Source organism: Pseudozyma flocculosa (genome assembly GCF_000417875.1).
Source record: "Pseudozyma flocculosa PF-1 unplaced genomic scaffold scaffold00014, whole genome shotgun sequence".
NCBI classification, from domain to species: domain Eukaryota; kingdom Fungi; phylum Basidiomycota; class Ustilaginomycetes; order Ustilaginales; family Ustilaginaceae; genus Pseudozyma; species Pseudozyma flocculosa.
Genome location: NW_006920882.1, coordinates 552,545 through 575,497, shown reverse-complemented (window position 1 = coordinate 575,497; position 22,953 = coordinate 552,545). Strand labels below are relative to the sequence as shown.

General features: G+C 63.9%; 7 protein-coding genes across 7 annotated transcripts; 4 read left to right on the top strand and 3 right to left on the bottom strand.

Annotated features, from left to right (window-relative positions):
• Positions 1–1,429: 1,429 nt before the first annotated feature.
• PFL1_04446 (uncharacterized protein) lies at positions 1,430–3,145 on the bottom strand (the record flags this gene model as incomplete). The annotated part of the gene is made up of 1 exon (XM_007881971.1): positions 1,430–3,145. One exon carries the CDS (start codon positions 3,143–3,145, stop codon positions 1,430–1,432), a length of 1,716 nt encoding a protein of 571 aa, XP_007880162.1.
• A 2,525-nt stretch (positions 3,146–5,670) lies between these two features.
• PFL1_04445 (uncharacterized protein) lies at positions 5,671–8,664 on the top strand (the record flags this gene model as incomplete). The annotated part of the gene is made up of 2 exons (XM_007881970.1): positions 5,671–7,707; positions 7,846–8,664. 2 exons carry the CDS (start codon positions 5,671–5,673, stop codon positions 8,662–8,664), a joined length of 2,856 nt encoding a protein of 951 aa, XP_007880161.1.
• A 2,794-nt stretch (positions 8,665–11,458) lies between these two features.
• On the top strand, positions 11,459–12,820 carry PFL1_04444 (uncharacterized protein; the record flags this gene model as incomplete). Its single annotated transcript, XM_007881969.1, has 3 exons — positions 11,459–11,534; positions 11,710–11,719; positions 11,833–12,820. 3 exons carry the CDS (start codon positions 11,459–11,461, stop codon positions 12,818–12,820), a joined length of 1,074 nt encoding a protein of 357 aa, XP_007880160.1.
• A 29-nt stretch (positions 12,821–12,849) lies between these two features.
• PFL1_04443 (uncharacterized protein) lies at positions 12,850–14,112 on the bottom strand (the record flags this gene model as incomplete). Its single annotated transcript, XM_007881968.1, has 1 exon — positions 12,850–14,112. The coding sequence occupies one exon, from the start codon at positions 14,110–14,112 to the stop codon at positions 12,850–12,852; it is 1,263 nt and encodes a 420-aa protein (XP_007880159.1).
• Positions 14,113–17,240: 3,128 nt separating this feature from the next.
• PFL1_04442 (uncharacterized protein) lies at positions 17,241–18,401 on the top strand (the record flags this gene model as incomplete). Its single annotated transcript, XM_007881967.1, has 3 exons — positions 17,241–17,313; positions 17,418–17,640; positions 17,750–18,401. 3 exons carry the CDS (start codon positions 17,241–17,243, stop codon positions 18,399–18,401), a joined length of 948 nt encoding a protein of 315 aa, XP_007880158.1.
• Positions 18,402–18,643: 242 nt separating this feature from the next.
• PFL1_04441 (uncharacterized protein) lies at positions 18,644–20,803 on the bottom strand (the record flags this gene model as incomplete). Its single annotated transcript, XM_007881966.1, has 4 exons — positions 18,644–19,081; positions 19,171–19,426; positions 19,528–20,165; positions 20,309–20,803. 4 exons carry the CDS (start codon positions 20,801–20,803, stop codon positions 18,644–18,646), a joined length of 1,827 nt encoding a protein of 608 aa, XP_007880157.1.
• A 790-nt stretch (positions 20,804–21,593) lies between these two features.
• On the top strand, positions 21,594–22,415 carry PFL1_04440 (uncharacterized protein; the record flags this gene model as incomplete). The annotated part of the gene is made up of 3 exons (XM_007881965.1): positions 21,594–21,917; positions 22,047–22,218; positions 22,327–22,415. The coding sequence occupies 3 exons, from the start codon at positions 21,594–21,596 to the stop codon at positions 22,413–22,415; spliced, it is 585 nt and encodes a 194-aa protein (XP_007880156.1).
• Positions 22,416–22,953: the final 538 nt, after the last annotated feature.

The following is a 22,953-nucleotide window of genomic DNA, read 5'->3' as shown; positions in this document are numbered from 1 at the left end:
GTGCCTCGTCGCCATGCGCACCTCTACCGCTCACACCAAGTCGACCAGGTACGCCTCTCGAGCGCGCCGTCGTGTGGTCTCGAGGGCAGAGAAAGGCTGCAGCGGCAACCCAGACGACATGCGGCTTGTCGATCAACTCGGCAAGGTGCTCTTTCGTGCGGCGACCGGTGGGAAAAGGTCAGAGGGATCGACATCGCTTGCGAACATGCCCCGCTCGCCTATTCGAGGAGAGGGATGACGAGCGATCATCGTCCTGCGTCATCGTTAGCGCCATGACAATCGCCGACAGTACTCGGACCGCTCCTGACAAGGAGGCGGGGCCAAGGAGCCAGACTATGCCTCGTCGATCCCGACATCGTCAGCGGACCGTCGAGGAGAAATCCTATCGACGGCGCCACAACGCTCCGCTCTGGCTTCGTGGCCTCGAAGCGAAGAGGAGAGAAGATAGGGATGCATAGGCCAACTCAGCCCGCGGACCGTCAACCCTGGGCGGAGCGAGCGGCGGTGCCACAGCTCCGCCACAAACAGGATGGCACCAGATTTGTTCCTCGCTGTCCACGCAGTGGAGGCACGCACGATGATGGCCTTGCTTGCCGTCTCCTCGCGTCGACGACGTCGCCGATGCACCTCCTGGCCGCCGACGACGACGAAGAGGCGTTACCGCTACGTCGAGACTTGTGGCGCGCCCGGCTGCCATCCGTCGATCATCTCGTCTCGAGAGCGACAGGCAGCGGAAACAACCAGGCCGGATCTCGACCCGTTCAGGCCGATTCTCCTGTCGGCCGCGTCGATCCAGGTTCTTGTCCTCGCCCCGTCGCTCGCTCCGCTCCTCTGGAGGAAAACAAGGTGAGATCCTGGGCATCTCCTTGGAAGAGCGACAGCGGAGTCCGTCGCCCCTTATCGACGACGCCGTCGCAGCAAGGTTCGCTGCAGTCGTCCGCTTCTCTCCTCTCCGCCCCGTCAGAAGGTTCCTCTTGGTTCTCCTTGCTCGCTCGTCGTCACCATGCCGATGCTCTTCGTCCTTGTCCCTCCCTGTCTCCACAGAACGGCATTTCCACTCCGCGCGCACGAGATGCAAGCGGTTGCTGCACGTTTGCTTTCCTCGAGACCCAGCCGGACCTGCAAAACGAAAGCTGGACGATGCTCGATGCAGCGAGGCCTCACCTCCTCCAACGCGCAAGGCCCTCGCCTCCTCCTCCTGACGGTGAGTTCCAAGGGGCGCAAATCGCACTGCAGGCACGACGGCGATGGATGAGAGAGCGTGTGATTTTGCATACTCGCGCTGAGCGAGAGACGATATCGGTACCCATGACTGTCTAACTGTATAACCCCGAGGTGATTAGGAGGCGGAGAAAGAGAAGGATCGAAGCTCTATATCGACAAGACACGACAAGACACCCGTGAGAAACGGAGCGGACTCGAGCCGAGGCTAGCACTTCTGCCACATCTTGACATAGTCGATGGCGAGGCCGCGCTGCTTGACGTCCTTGGGCCAGGTGGGCAGCCAGTCGTTGCGGTTGTTCCAGAAGTCGGAGCGCGGGTTGGACGCCGAGTTGGACCAGGGCTTGTTGGGCGTCGCGCTGTCGTCGTCGCTAAAGTAGCCGTCGGTGCCGCCGACGGCGACCTTGATGCCCAGGTAAAAGTCCTGGTCAAAGGGGGCAATGTTGGGCTGGGCGGCGCCGAGCCAGGGGTTGGTGATGGCGGTGCCGTTGTTGGACCACGAGGGGAAGCGGCCCGAGGACCACATGTCGCGGTCGAAACGGCGCTCAAACGTCTTGCGCGCCCGGCTGCCGCGCCACGTCCACACCGACGTCTCGTCCCACTCGACGCCAAAGGTGTAGTAGCGCGTGTCGTAGTAGTAGTTCCACAGCTTCGAGATGCCCGTCGAGCGCCACCAGCCGTTGTGGTCCTTGTCGGGACCCCACTGGAGGCGGCTGGTGAGGGCGTTTGCCACATTGTCGCCGCGGTGGCGGGGCGCGTTGCCCTTGGACTCGGCGATGTCGATCTCGCCCGACTTTGGCCAGGCGCCGTACACCTCGTCGCGCGCGCCGAGCCAGATCGAGGGCCAGATCCAGTCGCCGGTGGGCATGCGCGCGCGCACCTCGACGCGGCCGTACTTGATGGAGCGCGTGCCCTGGGTCGTCAGCCGGGCGCTCTGGACGGGCGGCAGCACGACGCCCGTCGTCGAGTTGGAAGCGACAGCGCAGTAGTCGTCGGTCCGGTTGCGCGCCGTGCACGTGCCGGCGCTCGTCAGGTTGAGCGTGTAGCCGTCGACGATGGCCCCCTCGCCGAGGGCGTCCGAGGTGAGGGTGGGCACGATGTAGAGCTTGCCGTCGTCGGTGAAGCTGTTGTTGGCCGACGTCGTGGTCCACTGGAACTCTTCGGCGACGAAGCCGCCCGTCTCCTGCTCGTACTGCCACACGCTGGTGTCGAGGGGCCCGTCGAAGTTGTCCTCGAGGACGAGGCAGTAGTTGTGCTTCTGGACGCCCAGGTAGCCCTCGACGATGACGCCCGCGGCGGCGAGGACGCCGAGCGTTATCCCAATGAGGAGGACGAGGTAGTTGTTGCGCTTGGCCCTCCTGCCCGCCGGCGTCTTTGTCCAGAGGTCGTCGGTCTGGTCCATTTCTTCGGGCTTGAGCCGCCTCGACCTGAAGGCCGGCCTGCGCTTCTCGACGATGGGCTCAAAGCACTGCTGCGAGCGGAAGCGGAACGACGCCGAGCTAGACGTGTACGACTGGAGCAGGTTGAAGCGGCGCGGCGTGTGCATGGCGTTGGTGCTACGGCCCGGGCTCAAGATGCCCGACTCGCTGGGCGCGCCCGACGACGCCGGACGGCTCGACTGGCGGCCGGGCGTCGAGGCAAAGTAGTCGCCATCGCCAGCGCCGGCACCGGCGGTGAAGTAGTCTCGGTGCGGTGCGATGCCAAAGTCTTGGTGTGCGAGGGGCGTGAGCGGTCTCCGTCCCGCCCCGATGGCGCTGCCGGTCGATGTGGCGTAGGCGAGGATGCTGGATCCGCCCGAGGAGCTGGTCGAGGGCGTGCGCCGCACCTCTGAGCCGCCGCCGACGAGGGGCGTGCCCGGCGTGGCCGGGGTGGCGGGCGACGACGCGCTTGCTGCCGCCGCGTTGCGATCGGCAAAAGGATCCATGTTGGGCGAGCGGGCTAGCCTGCGATTGCGGCGGTGTCGTGGAGCCTTGCGGTGTCGCGAGGAAGGTTGAGAAGGAGCAGCGGGTAGTGGTGTTCGCTTGGCGCAGGGGGCGGCTTGGGTTGTCGAGAGCAGGACGTGTTGCGTCTAGGATGTTTAAAGAGAAAGGAGGAGAAAGAAGAGGAGCGGTCGACGGACGGTGGTACGGCCGTTGGGTAGGTATAAGGGTGGAGCGGCCAGGTGTCGGCCGGCGTGGCTACCTAGGTACGGGAAGGCGTCATCAGAGGACGAGGACGGGCTGGCGGATCGCGCGCGGGTCATCTTGTGAAGGTGCACGGGAGGCGGCGGCGAGTGGCGCCTGCTTGCACCTCAGCCCACGACGCCGCCTGGCGTGACACGGCATGGCACGGTGCAGGTCGGTACGGGCCTGGGCAGGGAGCCCGAGCGAGAGACGAGGCGAGACCTCGGCGGCTCGAGGTCGCGGCCGGGGCGGGGAAGGTGCCAAGCTGGTTTCGGGGTGCTGTAGCGGGAGGGCACCCCATGATGGTGCGAGATCTGGCCCCACGGGTTGATGATCCGACGGCTTCGACCGGCGCAGAGCGACAGGCAACGGGCGGTGCCTGGCTGGTCGGGACGGGGGGTCACAGAATCGAGGTGCAGACCGGGAAAGGCCGTATCAGAGACACGCTTACTCCCTCGCTCGTCGACGCGCGTTGATCTGCATTGATACCTCCGAGAAGCAAGCAAGCGAGCGGGCGGACAGGCGGGCAGGCGGACGGGCAGACGATGGAAGCGGGCCACGTTTCTTTGAAAAAGATCGTCGTCGGTTTGTCGATTCAGACTCGAGGCGCGGGCAAACAGAGGGAGAGAGGGGCAGGGTCGACTACTCTGGGTGCGGCCACTGGGGGGTTGGTGCCATGGCAGACCGGACGGGGAGGTGCATGGGAGATGTAGGTGCGTGGCCTGGCGTGGCCTGGCTGGAGCTTGATGGCCCCTCGCCGCTGCTGATGGTGGTGGCGTGTGTGCGAGGGAGCAAAGGGGACGCGGGCCAAGGGACGCAGCCGCGGGAAGAAGCGAAGAGTCGCCCTGCCTGGCCTGCTCGGCTTCGCTCGTTCGGTCTGACCCGGGGACGGCGTTTGCAGGCTGGGTGGGGGGGGGGGTGAGGTCTGAGGTGGATTCAAAGTGGCAGATGCAGCAATACAAATTCAAGTCCTGGGAACGCCGGCGGTTGTATTCAGCGCTGGCGAAGTTCAAGTCGAATCGAGCTGGGCGCAGATGCCAACGCGGCGGCCTCTGACGCAGATCTCTGCATGCGCAGCCCAGCTGAGGCGGGCGCGCAGCCCAGATTTGAATCGGCGAGCGGGCGTGGGCGCGTTCGTTGTGGCTGGGCGTCTGTGGGTCCCCAGCGCCCCGCCCGTCAGCTCTATCTTAGCTTCTCTCTGCACCTGCACCCAGGCCCGCCCTGGCCTGCCTGGCAGACGGCGTTTGCCACCGTTTAGCGCGGCCGGGCGATGGGCTCCGGGCCGTCTTGACGATCCACCACCCTCGTTGGCCCTCTGTCTCGGCCTTCAGCCCTGCCTACAGCACCCACGAGGCCGGCCGCCAGTCCAGACCAGGCGTCGACGCGCGCTGCTTCTCCCCGCCCTGCAAGCGCCTACAGCGGCACCAGCCGGCTCCCCCTCAAGCCAACGGGTCGAGATCCTGCCGGCCGGGGCCTTTGCGCTGCACACAAAGGCAATAAGCAGGCCGTCGTGCAACTCTGGGCAGCCGTCCGTCGGATGGCCCGCTCCTTGAGCATGGCAGGCTAGGGTCCGATGGCCATCCAGGTCGCGGCGACGGCCCGTCAAGGAGACACGGCCTATCCCCCTCGCTGCCGTTTGCCACGCGCCACTCTTTGATGGACCCCTTTGCGGCCCGCACGCGACTGCCATCGATCTCGGCCAGGTCGGGCCAGTTCAGGCCGCACCATGTCTAGCATCCTCCCCGCCGGCCTTCCCGCCTCTGCACCCGCGCCGCGCACCCGCACCGCTCCCCCCTCTGGCCCATCCACGCGCGTCCCTCGTTGGCCTCTGACGGTGCCATGCTTTGCATCCAACGGATCGCCGTCGTCGCCCTAGCCCGTCCCGTCCTGTCCAGCTCGGCACGTTGCCCGCCTCCTGATCAAGCTTCGCTCGTCATGCCCACCACGCCAGGCCCACGCACCAACGTCGGAGCTCGTGTACCCTGCAAACTTCCACCCGCCCGCTCGCCTTCCATCGAGCGCTCATCCCTGGCCTTGCAATAAGTACCTCGTCGGCATCACGTCGAGCCCCTCGTCTTGCCCGCCTCCCCTCTTGTCAACCACTCAACGACGGCCCTCCTCCTCTTCCTCCTTCCTCTCGCAAGCGACAAGGCACTCGACCGAGCAACGGCCAGCAAGCGCGTCCCATCCTCGTCGACGGCGCCGCTGACTTCTCGCTTCACGCCTATACCTCCCCCGCCCACCTTCCCCCCCTCTCGACACCGCTCGTGCGCCCACCACGGCCACCATGTCCTACGCCTCGTCCTCGAGCCAGGGCGGCAGGTCGCGCGCCGAGAGCTACGCAAACCACAGCGACCGACCATCCCACCGCCCCACAAACTCCGAGTCCTACTCGTCCGACCAGCAGCACTCGCAGCACTCGTCGCCCTTCCGCTCCAACCTCGACGACAGCGCCTACGAGTACATGGCCATCCACCTCCTCGAAATGGCACAGAACCGCGGCTGGATCAAGAACTCGTCGCCCAGCGACATCGGCGGCATCTCGCTCCGGCGATCCGCCCAGGAGTACATCACCCTGCCCCTCGGCGTCGAGCAGCTGCACCACCTCCACAGCGCCTCGGCCAAGCTCAAGTACGAAGTGGCCCTCGTCGTCAACAGCGCTCTAGTCCGCGGCCTCACGTCGCGCCTGGCGCCCGGCACCACCGAGGTGCCCTTTAGCGCGTCGGAGCGCATCCAGGTCATCGAGACGATGCAGGACCTCGAAAAGGCCCGGCGCGCCCACAAGGCCGCCTTTGTCCGCCAGCAGCAGGTCCTCGTCTGCTGGACCGACGACGTCGACGCCATCGAGGGCGAGGTCGAGGCTCTCCTCTCGTCGACCCTCGGCTTCATCATGATGTGCACCGCCGACGCAAAGTCCGGCCCGCCCAAGGACCACTACTTCCGCGCCTGGTCGACGCACCAGTCGCGCATGCTCCACGAGCAGCGCCAGCACCACTTCCAGCAGCAGGCCCTCGAGCACCCGCAGCAGCAGCAGCAGCCCGGCGGCTCGCCCGGCTCTCCCGGCTCTCCCGGCCTGTCGACGCTGCCGTCGTCCGGCTCCCTGTCGGGCACCATGACGGCCTCGTCGTCGTTTGGCTCGCCCGGGTGGGAGACGTTCAAGGGCTCGCAGGGCTTCGACGACGACCAGGACTCGTTCAAGGACGAAGAGGCGGGCGACGAGGCCGAGGAGCGCCGGCCGATCGCCTTCCTCGGCCCGCTCCGCATGGGCTTCGCCGTCGCCATCAACATCCTCATGCACTCGCTCTCGATCAAGGTCCTCGTCTGCAACTCGCTCCTCGACCACCACTGGATCCGCATGGCCTACCTCGCCTTTATCCCGGTCCTCTTCACCCTGTCGATGTTCTTCTGCTGCCAGGTCATGTCGATCATCCTGCTCATCGTCGGTCCGATCCAGCAGATGAGCCGCAACTCGCGCTACTACTCGGGCAAGGCGCCCAAGCGCATCCGCAACAACCTGCCCCACGTCACCATCCAGATGCCCGTGTACAAGGAGTCGATCGAGACCGTCATCGAGCCCACGCTCCGCTCGCTCCAGGCCGCCATCCGCACCTACGAGCTCCAGGGCGGCACCGCCTCGGTCATCATCTCCGACGACGGCATGCTCCTCCTCTCGGCCGAGGAGCAGGCCGCCCGCCAGAGCTTCTACGACCAGAACGACACCACCTGGATCGCCCGCCCGGGCCACGGCGTCGACGGCTTCGTCCGCCGCGGCCGCTTCAAGAAGGCGTCGAACCTCAACTTTACCTGCCAGGTCGCCATCCGCGTCGAGGACGAGATGCGCCGCCTCAAGGCCGGCCGCGAGAGCGAAAAGGTCACGGCCCAGTCGCGCCTCGAGGACCGCCAGCAGGCCGAGCGCCTCCTGCCCGGCTTCCTCCAGCAGCTCCACCCGCTCGCCCGCGGCCACGGCGACGCCCGCATCGGCGAGCTCATCCTCCTCGTCGACTCCGACACGCGCGTCCCCGAAGACTGCCTGCTCGACGCCGCCTCCGAGATGCGACAGTCGCCCGAGCTCGGCGTCCTCCAGCACTGCAGCGGCGTCATGCTCGTCTCGAACAACTACTTTGAGCGCGGCATCGCCTACTTTACCAAGATGGTCAACTTCTCGATCTCGCACGGCGTCGCGTGCGGCGACGTGGCGCCCTTTGTCGGCCACAACGCCTTCCTCCGCTGGTCGGCCATCCGCGAGGTCGCATTCGAGGACGACGTCGACCCGGGCGTCTCCAAGATCTGGTCCGACGCCCACGTCTCGGAGGACTTTGACATGGTGAGTGGGCGTCGCCGTGGCCGCGAGAGGCGAAACGTCGCGGGTAGCGCGCCATTCACAACATCGCATGCTGACCGTGCCTCGCGCTCGCTCTTTCCCTCCGCTACCTCCGCTCCCCCCGCTCCCCACGCTCTACAGGCGCTCCGACTGCTGATGAAGAGCTACGTCGTCCGCTGGGCCACGTACTCGCAGGGCGGCTTCCTCGAGGGCGTCTCGCTCACCGCCGAGGACGAGCTGAACCGGTGGCAAAAGTACGCCTTTGGCTGCTCGGAGCTCATGCTCAACCGCCTCTGGCAGTGGCCGACGCGCGGCCCGCTCGCCCCGCTCTTCCGCCGCTTCCTCTGGTCCAAGCTGCCGATCCACTACAAGTTCTCGGCCTGCGCCTACCTCTTCTCGTACTACGCCATCGCCCTCTGCGTCCCGCTCTCGATCGCCCTCTACCTCGTCATGGGCTGGTTCGGCCCCACGCTCGACGTGCCGCTGGTGCCCAGCTTCGAGGTGCTGGTCGCCGTCCTGGTCGTCTTTACCGCCGGAGGCAACGTCTCGCTCGTCATCGGCCTCATCCGCTCGCGCACCGGCTCCGTCGTGACGGCCCTCGTCGACGGCGTCAAGTGGGTGCCCTTCTTCCTCGTCTTCTTTGGCGGACTCAGCTACCACGTCCTCGTCGCCCTCGTCGCCCACCCGCTCGGCATCAACATGACCTGGGGCGCCACGCTCAAGGACCTCGACGACAGCAACTTTTTCCGCGAGCTGCCCGCCATGTTCAAGCGCTTCTGGGTCGTCTTTCTCGTATCCATCGCCGTCATCGGCGGCGCCGCCGCAATGGCCCTCGCCCCCCTCCCGCTCGAGTGGGTCATTGTCGAACCCACCATCATGGTCCCCCTCATCTTCAACATGTGCTTCCACATCCTCTACCCGCTCGTCCTCAACCCTTCGCTCCTTCGCTTCTCGTTCTAGGCGGGTGCCGCCGCCAGACACGCTCTCTACATCCTTTCGCTCGTTCCATTGTCGTCCCGCATACCATCGCATCCTTCCCTTGCCTCGCCGCACGCTTCTTCCCCCTCGGATCCTCCTGCTAGACTCGCGCCGCCGCGCCCCACGCTGGACGCCGGCCGCTATGTACATCTCATCTCTCTCTCGCTGCTCTGCTGTCTCAGGGCGCTCGCCCCATCGAGGGTCGGGCGAATACCGTCATCGGATAGAAATCTCAAAGTCACCGGTTCTCCTCTGCCGTCGTTTCCGGTCTCATCTGCTCGGGTGTGCTCGCTCGCTCGCTCGCTCGCTCCCGTGGCACGCTTCGGTGGGTGGTGGGCGGTGCCGACCAGTCTCGAATCGGGGCGAGCCAGCGGAACGCGGGGCCAGGTCGTGACTGCGCCCTGATGGCCCTGTGACGAGCACGCTGGAACGAACGAGTGAGACGCACGTTGTCATCGCACCAAGTCTACCTGCTGAGCTTGAGAGCGGTGCTTGCAGCAGCGACGGTAGCATGAAGCAGCCTCGTACGCCGTGCTTGCAACAGTGTGGCAGCACAGACAATCAAGCCCTTCAAGGCCGCGCAAGCAGCTGTCTGTGCGGTCACACCTGCAAGACGAGCCGACTCGACTTGCTCAAGCTGCTAAGGAAATGTCGGGAGCCTGATGCTCGAGCAGCCCCCTTCGACAGTTGCAGCTCGCGGGCGGAAGCAGGCTAGGAGAGTAGTGGAGGGAGGGTTGCTGCGTGGGCTCATGTAAATCTTGCTTTCAACAAGAACGCTGCACACCAGCGTCGCCATCAAGACACATCGAGCACTCGGCAGCATCACAAAAATGATTGTTCAAGCCGTGTGCAACGACTTGCTATTAGACCGTTCCCCCTGGTATTCGGTAGGAAGACAGCTGCTCTGCCGCTCAACACTCGAAAAACGGATTTTCAATGGCAGCTAGAGCCGCCACGAGGAGAGTGACAGTGTAGAGCGTGGCTCGGGCATCAAGGGATCAGAGCTCTACAATTAGACCTCTATCACACCGGCCTTCACAGTGAGACGGATGGGAGGCTCGCCCGGCGCAGAATCTCAAGGCGAGCGGCCTACCGGCTTGCAAAGGTGCAGCCAAACTCTAAATGTGCCCAGTGAGCGCGCCGCCTGTGTGTGCCGGATCGTGTTGGCGGCCAGAGCCTCGGGGCTGAGGAAGATTGCGGCAGGCTCCGTTGTGCAGGTTCAGCGGATGATCGCCCCTTCTCACGGCGCACTCTGCCCTGCTCTGCTTGTGGGCCCAGGGCAACAAGCACACCATCCAGAGTGATCCGTGCCCTCGTCGCCCGTCTCCAGAGCTAAGCAGTCTTCCTATCTGGCAGGCGTCTTCTTCCTGCAAGAAAGGGAGGAGAAAGGGCCAATAGCAGGCAGAAAGTGGCGATGCAAACGCGACGGCAGAGGGTGCCGCCAGAGCTTCAGCACAGCTTCTCAGACCTTCTTGAGCGGGACATCTTCTCTCTACACCACACTCAGCTGCTTCCGTGGCCCTACTTCGCATCATCTCCAGCAGCCGCGATGTCTGGGAAACGACGAAGACCAATCGTGTTGTCATCGGACACGTCAGGGGATGAGCAAGCCCCTGGAAGCCAGTCCCAAGGTCAACAGTCCTCGTCCCGCCAAGCCATAGCTCCTCTTCCTAGGCTCTCAGCCGCCGCTGCAGCCGCTCCCACCGCCTCGCGACTCGTGGCATCCTCGACCCGTCGAGCCATATCTCCTCTTCCTACGTTCCCAGCCGCAGCTGCGGCTGCTCCAACCGCTTCTCGACTGGTGGCATCCTCGACACGCCAAGTTGCATCGCCTCTCTCCACGTTCCCAGCAGCTGCTGCAGCGGCTCGCGCCGCCTCGCGCCTGACGGAAGCCTCGACCAGCCAAGCTGCATCCTCTGGGTCGACATCTCAAGCAGCTGCGGCAGGCAACACCTCGCAACAGGCGGCATCTCCAGCCAACCAAGCCGCATCGCCGATCTCCACGTTCCCAGCCGCCGCAGCTCGCGCAGCCTCGCGCCTGACGGCAGCCTCGACCAGCCAAGCTGCATCCTCTGGGTCGACATCTCAAGCAGCTGCGGCGGGCAACACCTCGCAACGGGCGGCATCTCCAGCCAACCAAGCCGCATCGCCGATCTCCACGTTCCCAGCCGCCGCAGCTCGCGCAGCCTCGCGCCTGACGGCAGCCTCGACCACCCCCAAGACATACCCCTATCCCCTCCTGGGACCCCCCTCGCACACAGCCTATGGCCGCCTTGACGTCCCACTCACGGTGCCTCTTGGGCCTAAGAGGTCCTTGGTAGAGCTCGCGCTGAAGGGGCCGTGGTCGGCTGCCAGCAGCAGCTCAGCAGGCACGGAGCGCCCGGATCCCTTCAAGAAGCTCCGCGAGCAAGCCAAGATACAGGTCTTCTTCAAGAAGAAAGCGAAGGAGAGGGGGCTCGACCCCAAGCAAATCCTGGCCCAGCTGAGCGAAAGGCAGGGACCCCGACCAGCAAAGCGTCGAACGCCCCCAGATATCAAGCCCGACACTGCCAAGCGGCACCTCTTCCACCCGGCTGGCCGGTACCAGACCGAAGGTCCTGCGATTGGTGGTCTCAGCGTTGACCATGACGTGATGACAAGAGAGGGCTGGAAGGCGATCCACAGAGTCACCCAGGAAGATGTTCTCTTGGCTGCAGTCCTCGACCAACCGCCCCATCAAGTCTGGGAGCGACCAGCCATCGTAAGCCGCACTGCATGCGCAGGGCCTCTCTACAGGATGTCTAGCCGAGAGCTCGAGGTCGTGGCAACACACAACCAGCGCTTCGCCCTCAACACGAGAGCAGACCCCAACAGTAAGTCTTGGCCACATGCCATGCCTATCTGACTACGAGTAACGGACAGCAGGGTGATTACTGACTATCCATCCCGTCTCCATCCTGCAGGCTACCATTTGTACTGGCTCCACGACATAGCCTCCCACAACCTGGTGCCGGACCCACAGCCAATTCATCCCTATCGCTCCCATAGCGTCACAACAGTACACTCTTGGCACAAGCTAGGGGTTGGGGCCGTCAACCGCCACTGGCCCTATCGGTGGCCTCGTTGTCGGGAATTCATCCCAGGGCACTTCTTCGACTCACGCCAAAACAGCCGAGACTGGGCAGCGTTCGTCGGCTTTGTCCTTGGAGATGGTGGAGTCATCTTTCCCATCCAGGGACCTCCCTACCTTTTGGTCACCCAGGTCAAAGACGATGGTGTCACCTACATCGACGGGATCGTCCGACGGCTGCAGCGGCAGCTTCCGCACCTTGGCCTGCGTCGCAAGCGGCCGACGCAGCGGAACCCTGTGTACACCTGCATCTGCAGGCACCAGGGTGTCGTCGAGTTCTTCAAGCCGATGGTCGTCGGTCCTCGCTCCTACGACCCAGACAATGACGACCACGTGAAGAACTACGAGGCTCACCACTATCACAGCATCGCAGATGGGCCCCAAGACCACGACATTCCTTTGCCAGCACGCAGGAAGCGGGGCGGCAAGTGGCGGTACATCCGCCGTTGGATGGGGGACGGTCACGCAGTATGGCTCACCAAGATCGACAAGTTCACGGCTCGCGCCATCCTCGAAGGCTTCGCCGCGGCCGACGGCCTCATGGCCCACCTCAAGCGCTCTTGGGGCCGGGGAGGGCGACGTCCTTACCGGATCTCCAACCCCCCGCTCTTCGATGGAAACCTGGTTCAAGTGTACAACTCCAGCTTGCCACTCATCGAAGACCTCTCTATGCTGGCAGGCATTGGAGAGGTGCATCCTATCCCGTCAAGAGTCACGAACCTTGCAGACGCTGGTGCCATCGGACACATTGGCGCCAGGCAGATCAACCGCAATGCGACACAGTGGATGGTAGGCATGCACTACCGAAAGTGCGTGCCATTGAGGAAGCCGTTGCCATACCTCAACCCACGGCACGACGGCTTTGTCTACACCATTGTGATGCCTTCTAAGCATTGCTTCCTTGCCCGCCGTCGCGTCATGTGGGATCCTGATGTCCCCGGTCAGAGCGTCAGGACTGGAGAGACGTTCATGAAGCCGTTCTTGACCACTGGCTTCGCACCAGAGCACCCCGAACCTCCTGTTCTGTAGACGAGAAGTACTGTACATGTATACGCTGATCAGCAGCGGCGACTCTTTCGAGCTCGAGGTTTGCTGTAGCTCTCCGCCTCTCTGGCCATCATCGTGCGCAGGTCCCCCTCTGAAATATCCACTGTTTCGTACTGCGACCTAATACCCGTGCGGTAGAAGCATGACACCGCCCACCTATTGGCCTCTGGAAGATTGTTTCCTGCATCGACAGGATGAGGCTCGGTCCGGTGCCGAACGCTGTGAGCGTCGAGGAAGACAATATCTCCCGGGGTCAATTCGACCTTGGTCCCGTAGTCGGTCAGATGGAGCAGGGCGTGGGCCCCAAAGTTGAGCAGGATTGTACCAGGCAGGTCATTGGTATCGATATGGGCCTTTTCTGAGAATCCATGGAACGGCGAACAGGTGGAGAAGAGGGGGTGACAAAGGCAATCGGCGTCGGGTAGGCGTTGCTGCAGCCATTTGTAGTGCTCCTCTCGCTGCTTGAATTCCTTGCAGAAGGTGGGGTGAAGCTGTTGGCCAAGAGCGTCGTTGCGCTCTCCTTCATTGACTTGACAGCTGGTGTGGTGCTCCATGGCCTCCGAGGAGACATTGGTGAGAGGCTGGACAAAGCACGAGACGTAGTTCCGGAGCCATGCCAAGAAAGCCGCGACGGCGAGCTGCCCGTCCTTGTTGCGGCGCTGGAGCGTCTCTGAGGTCACTCTTAGATACGTCTGGCCTTGTGGAAACCAGGCTCCAAAGTGATAGTGGGGGAAGATGGACCTGGTCCTTCGATTCAGGACGTGCTTGTGGCACCGGGCAAGCAAGACGACCTGGTCGTACAAGTATCGGCCGCGCAACATCTCCGTTTTCATGGCTTTGTGCACCCCGTAGCTGGATGGTCCGAAGCGTTGCAGCAGGACCCTGCCATTCTCGTCTGACAGCGTGAGGTTTCTTCGGTAGACGACATCAGGTGTGCCGTCGTGGAACGCCGACAGTTGATCCCCGGTCATGATGCTGACCTGTGGAGGCGTCTCAGCCGGACCTGCTGCGGCACTTGCGTCGGCTGCGGGACCGCTGACTGCGGCTGCGGTTGGAGCCTTGGTGTGACCAAGTACATCTGCGTCTTGCCGGCCAGCTGTGTCTCGCCGGTTTGCAGCAGCTCTCCTTGGATTCACACGCCGGCCTTTCTGTACGCCACTGGGGCAGGGCGTCCGCTTCGTCAACGTGACGACCTGGTGCTGCCAAGCCAGCCGGTAGAGACGCCGATCGCGGGCCTCCCTCTGCGCCTGCGTTAGGCGGACCGAGTGCCTCATTGCGGAGAGTGTGAAACGGGCAGCGGACTGGGAAGCCTGTCTTTGCTGGGCCGTGAAGGGCGGAGCGAGCGTTTCAGGTCGTGGTACTTAGGTGCGGAGATGTTGGAGGATAGGGTCATCAAAGCGTAGCCGCAAAAAACGTCGGCGGATCGAGCTCGAAAAGCAGCCGCGAAAGACGTCGGCGGATCCAGCTCGAAAAGCAGCCGCAAAAGACGTCTGCCGTTTCCACAGGCAAGCCACGCCGGCGGCGCCCCGCCGCGGTCGCGCATCCCCCCCCCCCCTTGCACCCGTTGGCTCGTCGGGAAAGCGCACGTTCAAGCAGAACAGCTCGCTGTGACACTCAGAGAGCCATGCAGCTTGCATAGACCGTATCAGCGATGACGTGACGTAGATGGAGATTCAGCGACGATGTATCGAAGGCAAGGCTGCCGCGAAGCGAATTGGGTTGGCCAAAACCGGCAGCTCGATGGACCGCTTCATTCTGCTACCACAGCTCTGGCGCAGAAGCGGGTCGGGTGGTGCTGATCAATCGACCGTCAGCTTGAGACGTTCGTCCGATGGATCGTTCGTTCGAACGCTCACAGGCTCAACATTCGACCGTCTACGTTAGCGTCCGAGTAGTAGTAGTGTAAGGCTCGGTTGGTCTCGTCTGCCACCTCGAGAGACGGCCGAGGCAAGTTGCTGTCTACATGGCCGCCTCTGTCATTGCAGGCCCCCACGCCTCCGGCATGGTGTGCATCTACCGCCGACGGTGGAACGCACAAAGGCGGTGGCGGCTGCCAAAGGTCAGCGTCAAAGCATCGCAATGCATTCAGGAAGGGAGACACGCTATGTGAAACAGCCTTTCTGGCCTCAGCCACAGCGACAATTCGAGGGTTCTGGACTGGCGGAATCACCAAAAAAGTGACCCCTGCCCGACTCGAACGGACAACCTTCGGAATGCCAGAGGCTCAGTGAGCCGGAAGGAGCTGGAAGCCGACGCGACTGCCAATTGCGCCAAAGGGCCGGATGATGTAAGGACGCCTGCTTTTATGCATTATAATCGCAGAATAAAATTGCCTGTTGCGTCTCTGCAACGTTCGGAGACGGTTGGCAGCCGCCTCGCAGTCCGAGAGCGAGGGCGAGGACGAGGACGAGGACGAGGACGAGGACGAGGGTTGATGGATCTGCGGCTGTTCTGGCCGTCCTACCGTGGCACGGCCCGCGGCCCGTTGCGCGCGCCGTTGTGCGATATTCCAGGCAGGTTTCTACGCCCTCGGTGTCCGTTGGGCGTGCAGCAGGTGTCGACTGCGCCGCAGCCAGTTCGACACAACAAAACGGCCGCCGATGAGCGCCAAGCACATGCACACGCAGGCAGGCTTGCCGGCACAAAGAGACAAGCAACCTGCGCAGCAAGCAGCAGCAGCTCGAAGGTCACGGCAGCGCCGACTGCGGCACGACTACGTACACATACCCCTGAGGACTCTGCTCGACAGTTGCCGGCGTGCACGCTTCTCAGGTTGACGCCGAGGAGAGGGCAAAGAACGACGACCCGCCATATCGGCGCGGCGCGCTCTGTACGCATGCGCGACCGCGGCACCGGCAGTCGCCGACTTTCCAAGACACAGCATCGATGGCTGGCGCACAATCCACCCCGCCTGGCAGCTGCCGGTACCGACGCGGATGCTGTCCACCTTCTCGTTGCCCCTGCTCTGATCCATGACCGAACACGGGGGTCATGACGAATGGAGGACAGACAGCGCGGACGACATGGCCCCGCCGGTCATGGTGGCACCGAGACCCCCACAAACAAAGATCCCCGGACTCCTGGCCTTTGCCTGCAACCGAAGCGCTCTTCTGCGAAAGATTTAGGTTTAGAGATCACCGCACCTCGCTCGCCTCTTGGCAAGCGGGGCAGGTATGGCCAGCGGGTGCTCGTTAGGAGCGGCCAGCCTGCGTCCTGTAGGACACGTCTCCTGGGCGCGAGCCGAGGCGGAACGGCGACCCCCGAGCCGGCGGCGGGGACAACGAGCGAGCAGGCAAGCAAGCGGTCGCGGTCCGGGCCCGCACGCGCCTCCAGTGCTACGCCGAGCACAGCGTCCGGCAGAGGGATTGACCGACATGCTGCACGCCGACTGCTCATTGCTCTTGGCCACATCGACCTGGCCGGGCCTGACTGCTGCCTGGTCGAATCGTCCCCGACGTGGTAAAGGGCGGCACCAAGTGAGACCGCGGCGACGGCATGTACAGCCCTCCGGGGTGTGACGGTGCGACGGTGCGACCACCGGCGGCGCCAACGACATCGCTGCGAAGCGTTGCAACGGGTCGACGATGATGTCGCGTTGATCGACTCCCGACTGCTCGTAGCGTGCATCCAGCGGTGGGAAGCGCCTCGCCCAGCGCGCAGTTGGCGGATCTTGTCAGCTTGCGCCCACATGCTCGATCGCCAATGGCCGCCGTCCTTTGCTCCCAGCCCATGCAAGCAGCATCCCTCCGAGCCGGCTCGTGATGTCGGTCAAGTGGCCCTGCGAGTGCCCACCTCGGCAGCAACCGACACTCTGGCCTCCCCCTTTTGGCGGATGGAGGATCGTGAAGCCGCGCCGGACAACTCGCCTTCGCTCTCCTCCTGACCATCACAGCGCCGGCCCGCGTGGCAGTACATACGCGCTGGGACTATGTCTTCGAGCAGAGGCCCCGACGACACGCCCCTGATCGACCGCTCGAGATCTCCGTCGGCAAGCAGACTTGATACCGCCGCGCTCCTCGACATGTATCTGCAACGGGCGCACGAGCCGGCAACTGCGGCCAAGAGCTGCACCCGCTGGAGCCGGCATTCTATGCTCATTGCTTCAGCGTGACAACCAAAGGAGCTTTGCCCGGCGACACGACCCGCCAGCCAGTCCTCATTGTTGCGGGTCCCACAGCACTCGACCTCGGACAGCGGCAGAGACCTTCTGGAGCTGTCCGCCGCTGGGTATATCGACGTGCCCCAACGCCTCGAGACTGGCGTGCGCAGCGACATATAAGGCTATGGCCTGCGCCCTTTGGGCAACTAGTCCACCAAGCATTGCACCGCCGACATCGCTTCGTCCTAGACCCATCTCCTTCGTTCCTTGACCTCGAACCTTAGCCCCTCCCTCCTCCCTACAATGTCGCCGTTCTCTGTCCTCTCGGCGCTGGTCTCGACCGTTCTGGTGGCCACCTCGATGGTGGCTGCGCAATGTGAGTGCCATTTCTCTCGGCCTCGCACGTTGGTGCACCGCTGGGCCGCGAACAAAGCGCAAGGACTGACACGTCCTTCGTCCATCTGTGCCTGCCTCGCTCAGACCCCAACCCCGGGCCGGTCTCGGGTGCGACGTTCGTTCACGACCCGACCATGGTCAAGGTGGGCGGGACCTACTTCCTCTACGCCACCGCGCCCGGCATCAGCATCAAGACGTCGACCGACCGCACCAACTTCCGCGACGCCGGCCTGGCCTTCCCCAACGGCCTGCCGTGGTGCGACTCGTACACCGAGTCCAGCCGTAACATCTGGGCGCCCGAGGTCAAGTGAGTCGAGGACCGGCCTCGTCCCTCTGCCACGACGGTGAAACGTCTCGCCGCTGGCTTGCTGACGACGCGCCGCTGCACTTTCCCCTCGCCCCGCAACTGCCGCCAGGTACATGAACAACCAGTTCTACCTGTACTACTCGTGCTCGTCGTTTGGCAGCCGTCACTCGGCCACGTTCCTGGCCACGTCCAAGACGGGCCTGTCGGGATCCTGGACCAACAAGGGCAAGGTCTACTCGACCGAGCAGGGCTCCAACTTCAACGCCATCGACCCGGCGCTCCTCGTCGACGGCGGCAAGGCCTGGCTGACGTTGGGCTCGTTCGGTTCGGGCATCTACCAGATTCCCGTCAACCCCAGCACCGGTCTGGCCGCCTCGACGTCGCTCACCCACATCGCGCAGCGCACCGCCGAGGGTACCGCCATCGAGGGCGCCTTTATCCTCAAGCAGGGCGGCTACTACTACCTCTTCGCCGCCTTTGGCAAGTGCTGCCAGGGCGCCAGCAGCACCTACCGCGTCGTCGTGGGGCGCTCCAGCTCGCCCACCGGTCCCTTTGCCGACAAGAGCGGCGTCTCGATGCTCCAGGGCGGCGGCACCGTCATCCTCGACTCCCACGGAAGCATCCACGGTCCCGGTGGCGCCTCGGCCTTCCAGGACTCGGACGGCACCGTCCTGGTCTACCACTACTACGCAAACGACGGCTCGGCCAGGCTCGGCATCAACAAGCTCGACTTTTCGCGCGGCTGGCCCGTCGTCGTCTAGGTCGTGGGCGCCCGCTCGCCCGTTCGCCGCCCTCTGTGATGCTGCTCCCGCGTGGCCAAAGGGCCTCCGTTCGACTTGATCGTAGCTAGCAGGCTCGAGCGCGAGCACATACCACAGCTCTCGAGCGACAAGGAATGCAATGTTTCGCGTCGTCCGATGATCCGGGAGGAGCGAGGGGAGATTTGAACAAGACATGGTATCGATGATGATCCCCGGGCAATGAGCGGGCAGGAGGGGCCCGTTTAAAATACAGCAGAGTCTTTGACGAGCCTCGACTTGCTCGTCTTGGCCTTTCCGCCGGCGTGCGCGCGTCCCGCCTTGCCGGCCTGGGCGCGGCGCCCGTTGTGCTTCTCGGCCTTGCGTGCGGCCCGAGCGCGGTCAGAGGCAACAATCTGCGCCAGGAGGCGGTCATCGCCGTCGGCCGCGGCCTTCTTGGCGGCGCCCCTCGACACTCGAGCGGCCGGCGCCTTCTTTGGTCGACGTCGGCGTGCTTCTCCCGCATCTGACCCTTCACCGTCCTCCTGGCCGCTGGCTCCATCGCTGTCCGCATCGCTATCTTGTGACCCTTCCTCGTCATCGTCCTCCTCATCGTCGTTCTCGTCGTCCTCGTCGTCTTTGCTGGTCCGGAACTGGACCTGCTCCAGCTCGCCGATCGCTTGCAAGCGCAGTTGGGCCATGTACTATGCGTCGCATCAAGGGGCAAAAGGTTCATGACCGTCAGCTGGGTGCCCCAGATCTGCAGGAGACCAAGGGGGTTGGCGGCACTCACGCCCTCGAGCTCCTGCTCCTGCTTTGAGTTGGCTCCGTAACCACTTGCCCTCGCGAGCAGGTCGAGACGAGGTCCATCTGCGGAAGGCTCGCTCGAGTCGCCGCCCGCCGCCGCCGCCTCGCCGGCCTCTGCCTTTGGGGCGGATGCTTGGCCAGGAAGGGGGACCACGTCCCTGAATTTGGGATACTCGTCCGAGTGATAGCGGAAGCGCTTCCGGAAAAATCGCCGCACGCACTCGACGTCGCGGTCAAAGTAGCTGCGAGAGGCGCATTGGCAGGAGGGGCGAGAGGTGGATGTCAGCGGGGTGGCTCGGCCAGCCGAAACCTGCCTTTCTGGAACGGTGGACCGGCAACTCACTATTCGGCGTTGGGATGGTCGACGCTGACCATCTGCGGGAAGTCGATCAGAATGGGCTCCACGACGACATTATCGCCGAGGTGGACGGTTGCCTGCTCGAGCGCGTGCTCGTTGAGCTCCTCCTCCTCGTTCTCGTCTTCTTCCTCGTCCTCATCCTCATCCGTCTCGTCGTCCTCGTCGGAATCCTCTTCGTCGCTGTCTTGGGCCACGAGGCTGGGGTCTTGTACGACGCGCTCGAAGCCGTTGCCCTTCTCCAGCCGTTGGCCAGCCTCGAGGACGAGCTCCTCCTCGACATCGTCTTGGCCGCCGCGAGCCTGGTTTTTCGTCTCGGGCTGTGCCGCTCGACCGCGTGGGCCTTTTTGAGGCGCCTGGCTGCCGTCGGAGTCGTACTCGTCGTCGGATGCGCCGGTCTTTACTTCGCGGATGAGGAGATTGAACTCGTTAAAGTCGCCATGGATCAGGCCGGACCTTGCGAGGCGGACAATGAGCTTCATGAGTGCCGAGTAGAGAAAGGGGATCTGCCCTGGCGGCAGCACGGCGATCTGGCGGAGCGGGAAGGCGTCGATGTGGGACATGACGATGCAGTGGCGCGCCTGGTCGATGGGCGTGGGGACGGGGAAGCCGTGCTGGTGCAGGATCTGCAACGTCGAGGGGAGAGGAGAGGATGGCACGGTGTGCGAAGCTGGAGCGTCAGAAGGCGACGGTTCGAAGAGGCCCGGCTGATGGGTGGCACGAGGTCTGTCCGGCTGGACGAGGAAGAGAAAGGGAGGATGGGACGCACCTGCATAAAGGCGTACTCCTTTGCTGCTGCTAGCCTGCTCATGTACATCCAGCTTGCGCTCTTCCGCTTTCCCATGTAGTCGCGCTTTTCCTTGATGGCGCGGAAGCTGATTCGGCCGAGCCTGTGGATCTTGAGGACTCTGCTCTCGCCATCTGGGGACTCGACGATGTTGATGTCGCTCTCCTTTCCTACGCCGATGCGCCTGCCTACGGCAGCGATGGTCTCGCGCTTTGAGAAAGTGCGTAGGGCGAGGAAGTCGTAACCTCCGTAGGTGAGCCTGTAGCCGTCGTACTTTGCGTTCTGGACCCTGGCGATGAGTTTGCGCTTTGCGAGGGAGCCGAAGAGCTTGTTGATGCCCGAGTGGTGTAGTCCGCTGATCTGTGCGGCGAGTGCCGAGGGTACGACTTCGTGGTTCTTTGAGCCCATTTCGATTGCGGTGAGCGCGCGGAACTCCTGGGCGGAGATGTAGCGGAGGTCGGTGGCGTCGAGCTTCATGGCGGGCTGTGGTTTGTGGGGTGGTAGGGATGCGGGAGGTGTGGGTGGATGCGCGCTGATTGAGAGCGTGGGGCGGCTACGCTGAAGGTGGCGGCGCAGTCGATGCAAGACTGGCAACGACCGGAGCGTGTTGAGATGTGGTGTCAGAGAGAGGTCGAGGTGGGCTGGCCTGGCTTCTGGCAAAGTCGAGGAGAAATGCGAGAAAATTTTAGAGCTACCGTACCGTGCTCCCAACCGGACCGGACCCTGACGACGCACAGGCAGGCAGTCTGGGGCTGGCCTGCCTGCCTTGCCTCGATGCGTGGCCTGGTCCGGGCGGATCCGCCCGCTGCCCGCTCTGTTGGGCTGCGCAGCCTCCACATCCAACCCCTGCCTGGGCTCACCTCGCCTGTTTGCGTGGGGGGCAGCCCACGCCAGCCACGGGTGGCCTGACGTCCGGCACTCGAGCAGCAGCAGCAGCAGCACCAGCAACCCAGGGGCCTGGCCAGACAAACCCCCCGCCCCGCCAGATCGACGCCAGAGGGGGGCGGGGGCAGCCCAACCCAACGCAGCCACCAGCCACTGGACCCACAGAGAATCACCGCCACCACCACCACCTCCATCACCGTCACCACCACCAGCCGCCGCACTCGATCTCAACCGCAGCATCGACGGCACACACCAACGCCAACACACCGCCCTCTTCCACCTCGTACACCATCCATCCGCTCGCTGCAACCTCACTTTTCACCAACCAATCCCCTCACCCTTCCACCTACTCGTGCCCCCCGCCCGCCCACCACACTTGACCATGCGCGCCGCCACCACCCTCGCCGCCGCTTCCATCGGCCTCTTGGCCGTAGCCACCACCCACGCAGCCGCCTGGGGATGCATCGGAAACGACTGCGATACCGCAAACCAGCTCGGACAGCAGATCGCCTTTTCGGCACCCGCACCCGACAATGCACCCGCCAAACTTGTCCCCCCTCCGCCCGGTGGCGCCTGGACCTGGCAGAGCTGCGGCGCGGGAGGCGAAATCGTCGACGTACAGAGCATCGAGGTCTCCCCCGACCCGCCCAAGCCTGGCCAGAACCTCACCGTCCGCGCAAAGGGCACCATCTCCGAGGAGGTCAGCGTAAGTCGCCCCTTCCGTCCATCCATCCATCCATCCATCCATCCATGCCTCGCGACCCCATCCCCGCTCTCAGGCACGCCGTTTGATTCACCCGCTTCTTCCACCTCGTCTCGACGTCCGCATCCGCAGGACGGCACCTTTGCCGACGTCGTCGTCAAGCTCGGCCTCATCAAGCTCCTCACGCGCCGCTTTGACGTCTGCCAAGAGGCCCGCGCCAACAAGGCCGAACTCCAGTGCCCCCTCGCACCGGGAGAGTACGAGCTGACCCACACCGTAGCCCTCCCCCGCGAAATCCCTCCCGGTACGTGCCGCGCCGTTCCGTTCCGTTCCATTTCACCGCACCGCCTTGCTGCGAGATGCCTGACTGACCCATCGTGCGCCACACCCTTCGCCCTTCTGCCACCTTCAGCCAAGTTCAACGTGCACATCACCGGCGCTAATCAGGACGAATCCGACCTCCTCTGCCTCGACCTCAGCATCAACTTCATGCACCGCTAGCCCTAGCCGAAGCCGCCAGCCGCCACCGCGCTTCCCTTTCGGTCACCCTTCTGCTCTGCCCAGGACACGCACTGTCACGACATGGCCAGCCATAGACCCGCAGACCTCGTTCAGCACCCACTCAGCCTCGCCCGTCACGGCTAGCCACCCGCTGACGATGCGGTCAAATCAAGTTTTACGCGCATGTCGATCGAGGTCCTCCGTCTCTCCCCACCCCTCCATTATGCCTCTTCGTCCCGCCCACTGCTACCCTTTCACCGTGTATATTCCTCGCCAACGACCCATACTTGCCCAATGTCCTGTCCTGTCCCCCCATGGGCACGACAATCATGACCCCGCTTACGTCGCAGATCGCCTTCACCCGCTCGCAAGCTGCATCGGTCCTGTGGTGCCACGACGCCCAGAGCACGCTCAGTGCTGCAAAGATGAAAAGAGTCCGTGCAGGGGCGAAAAGAGCGGTGGCGTCGGACGAAACGACGAGATGGTCAAATGTACAGATGCGATGCGAGGGGGTTCCGTGGGCGCAAATGAGGTGTGT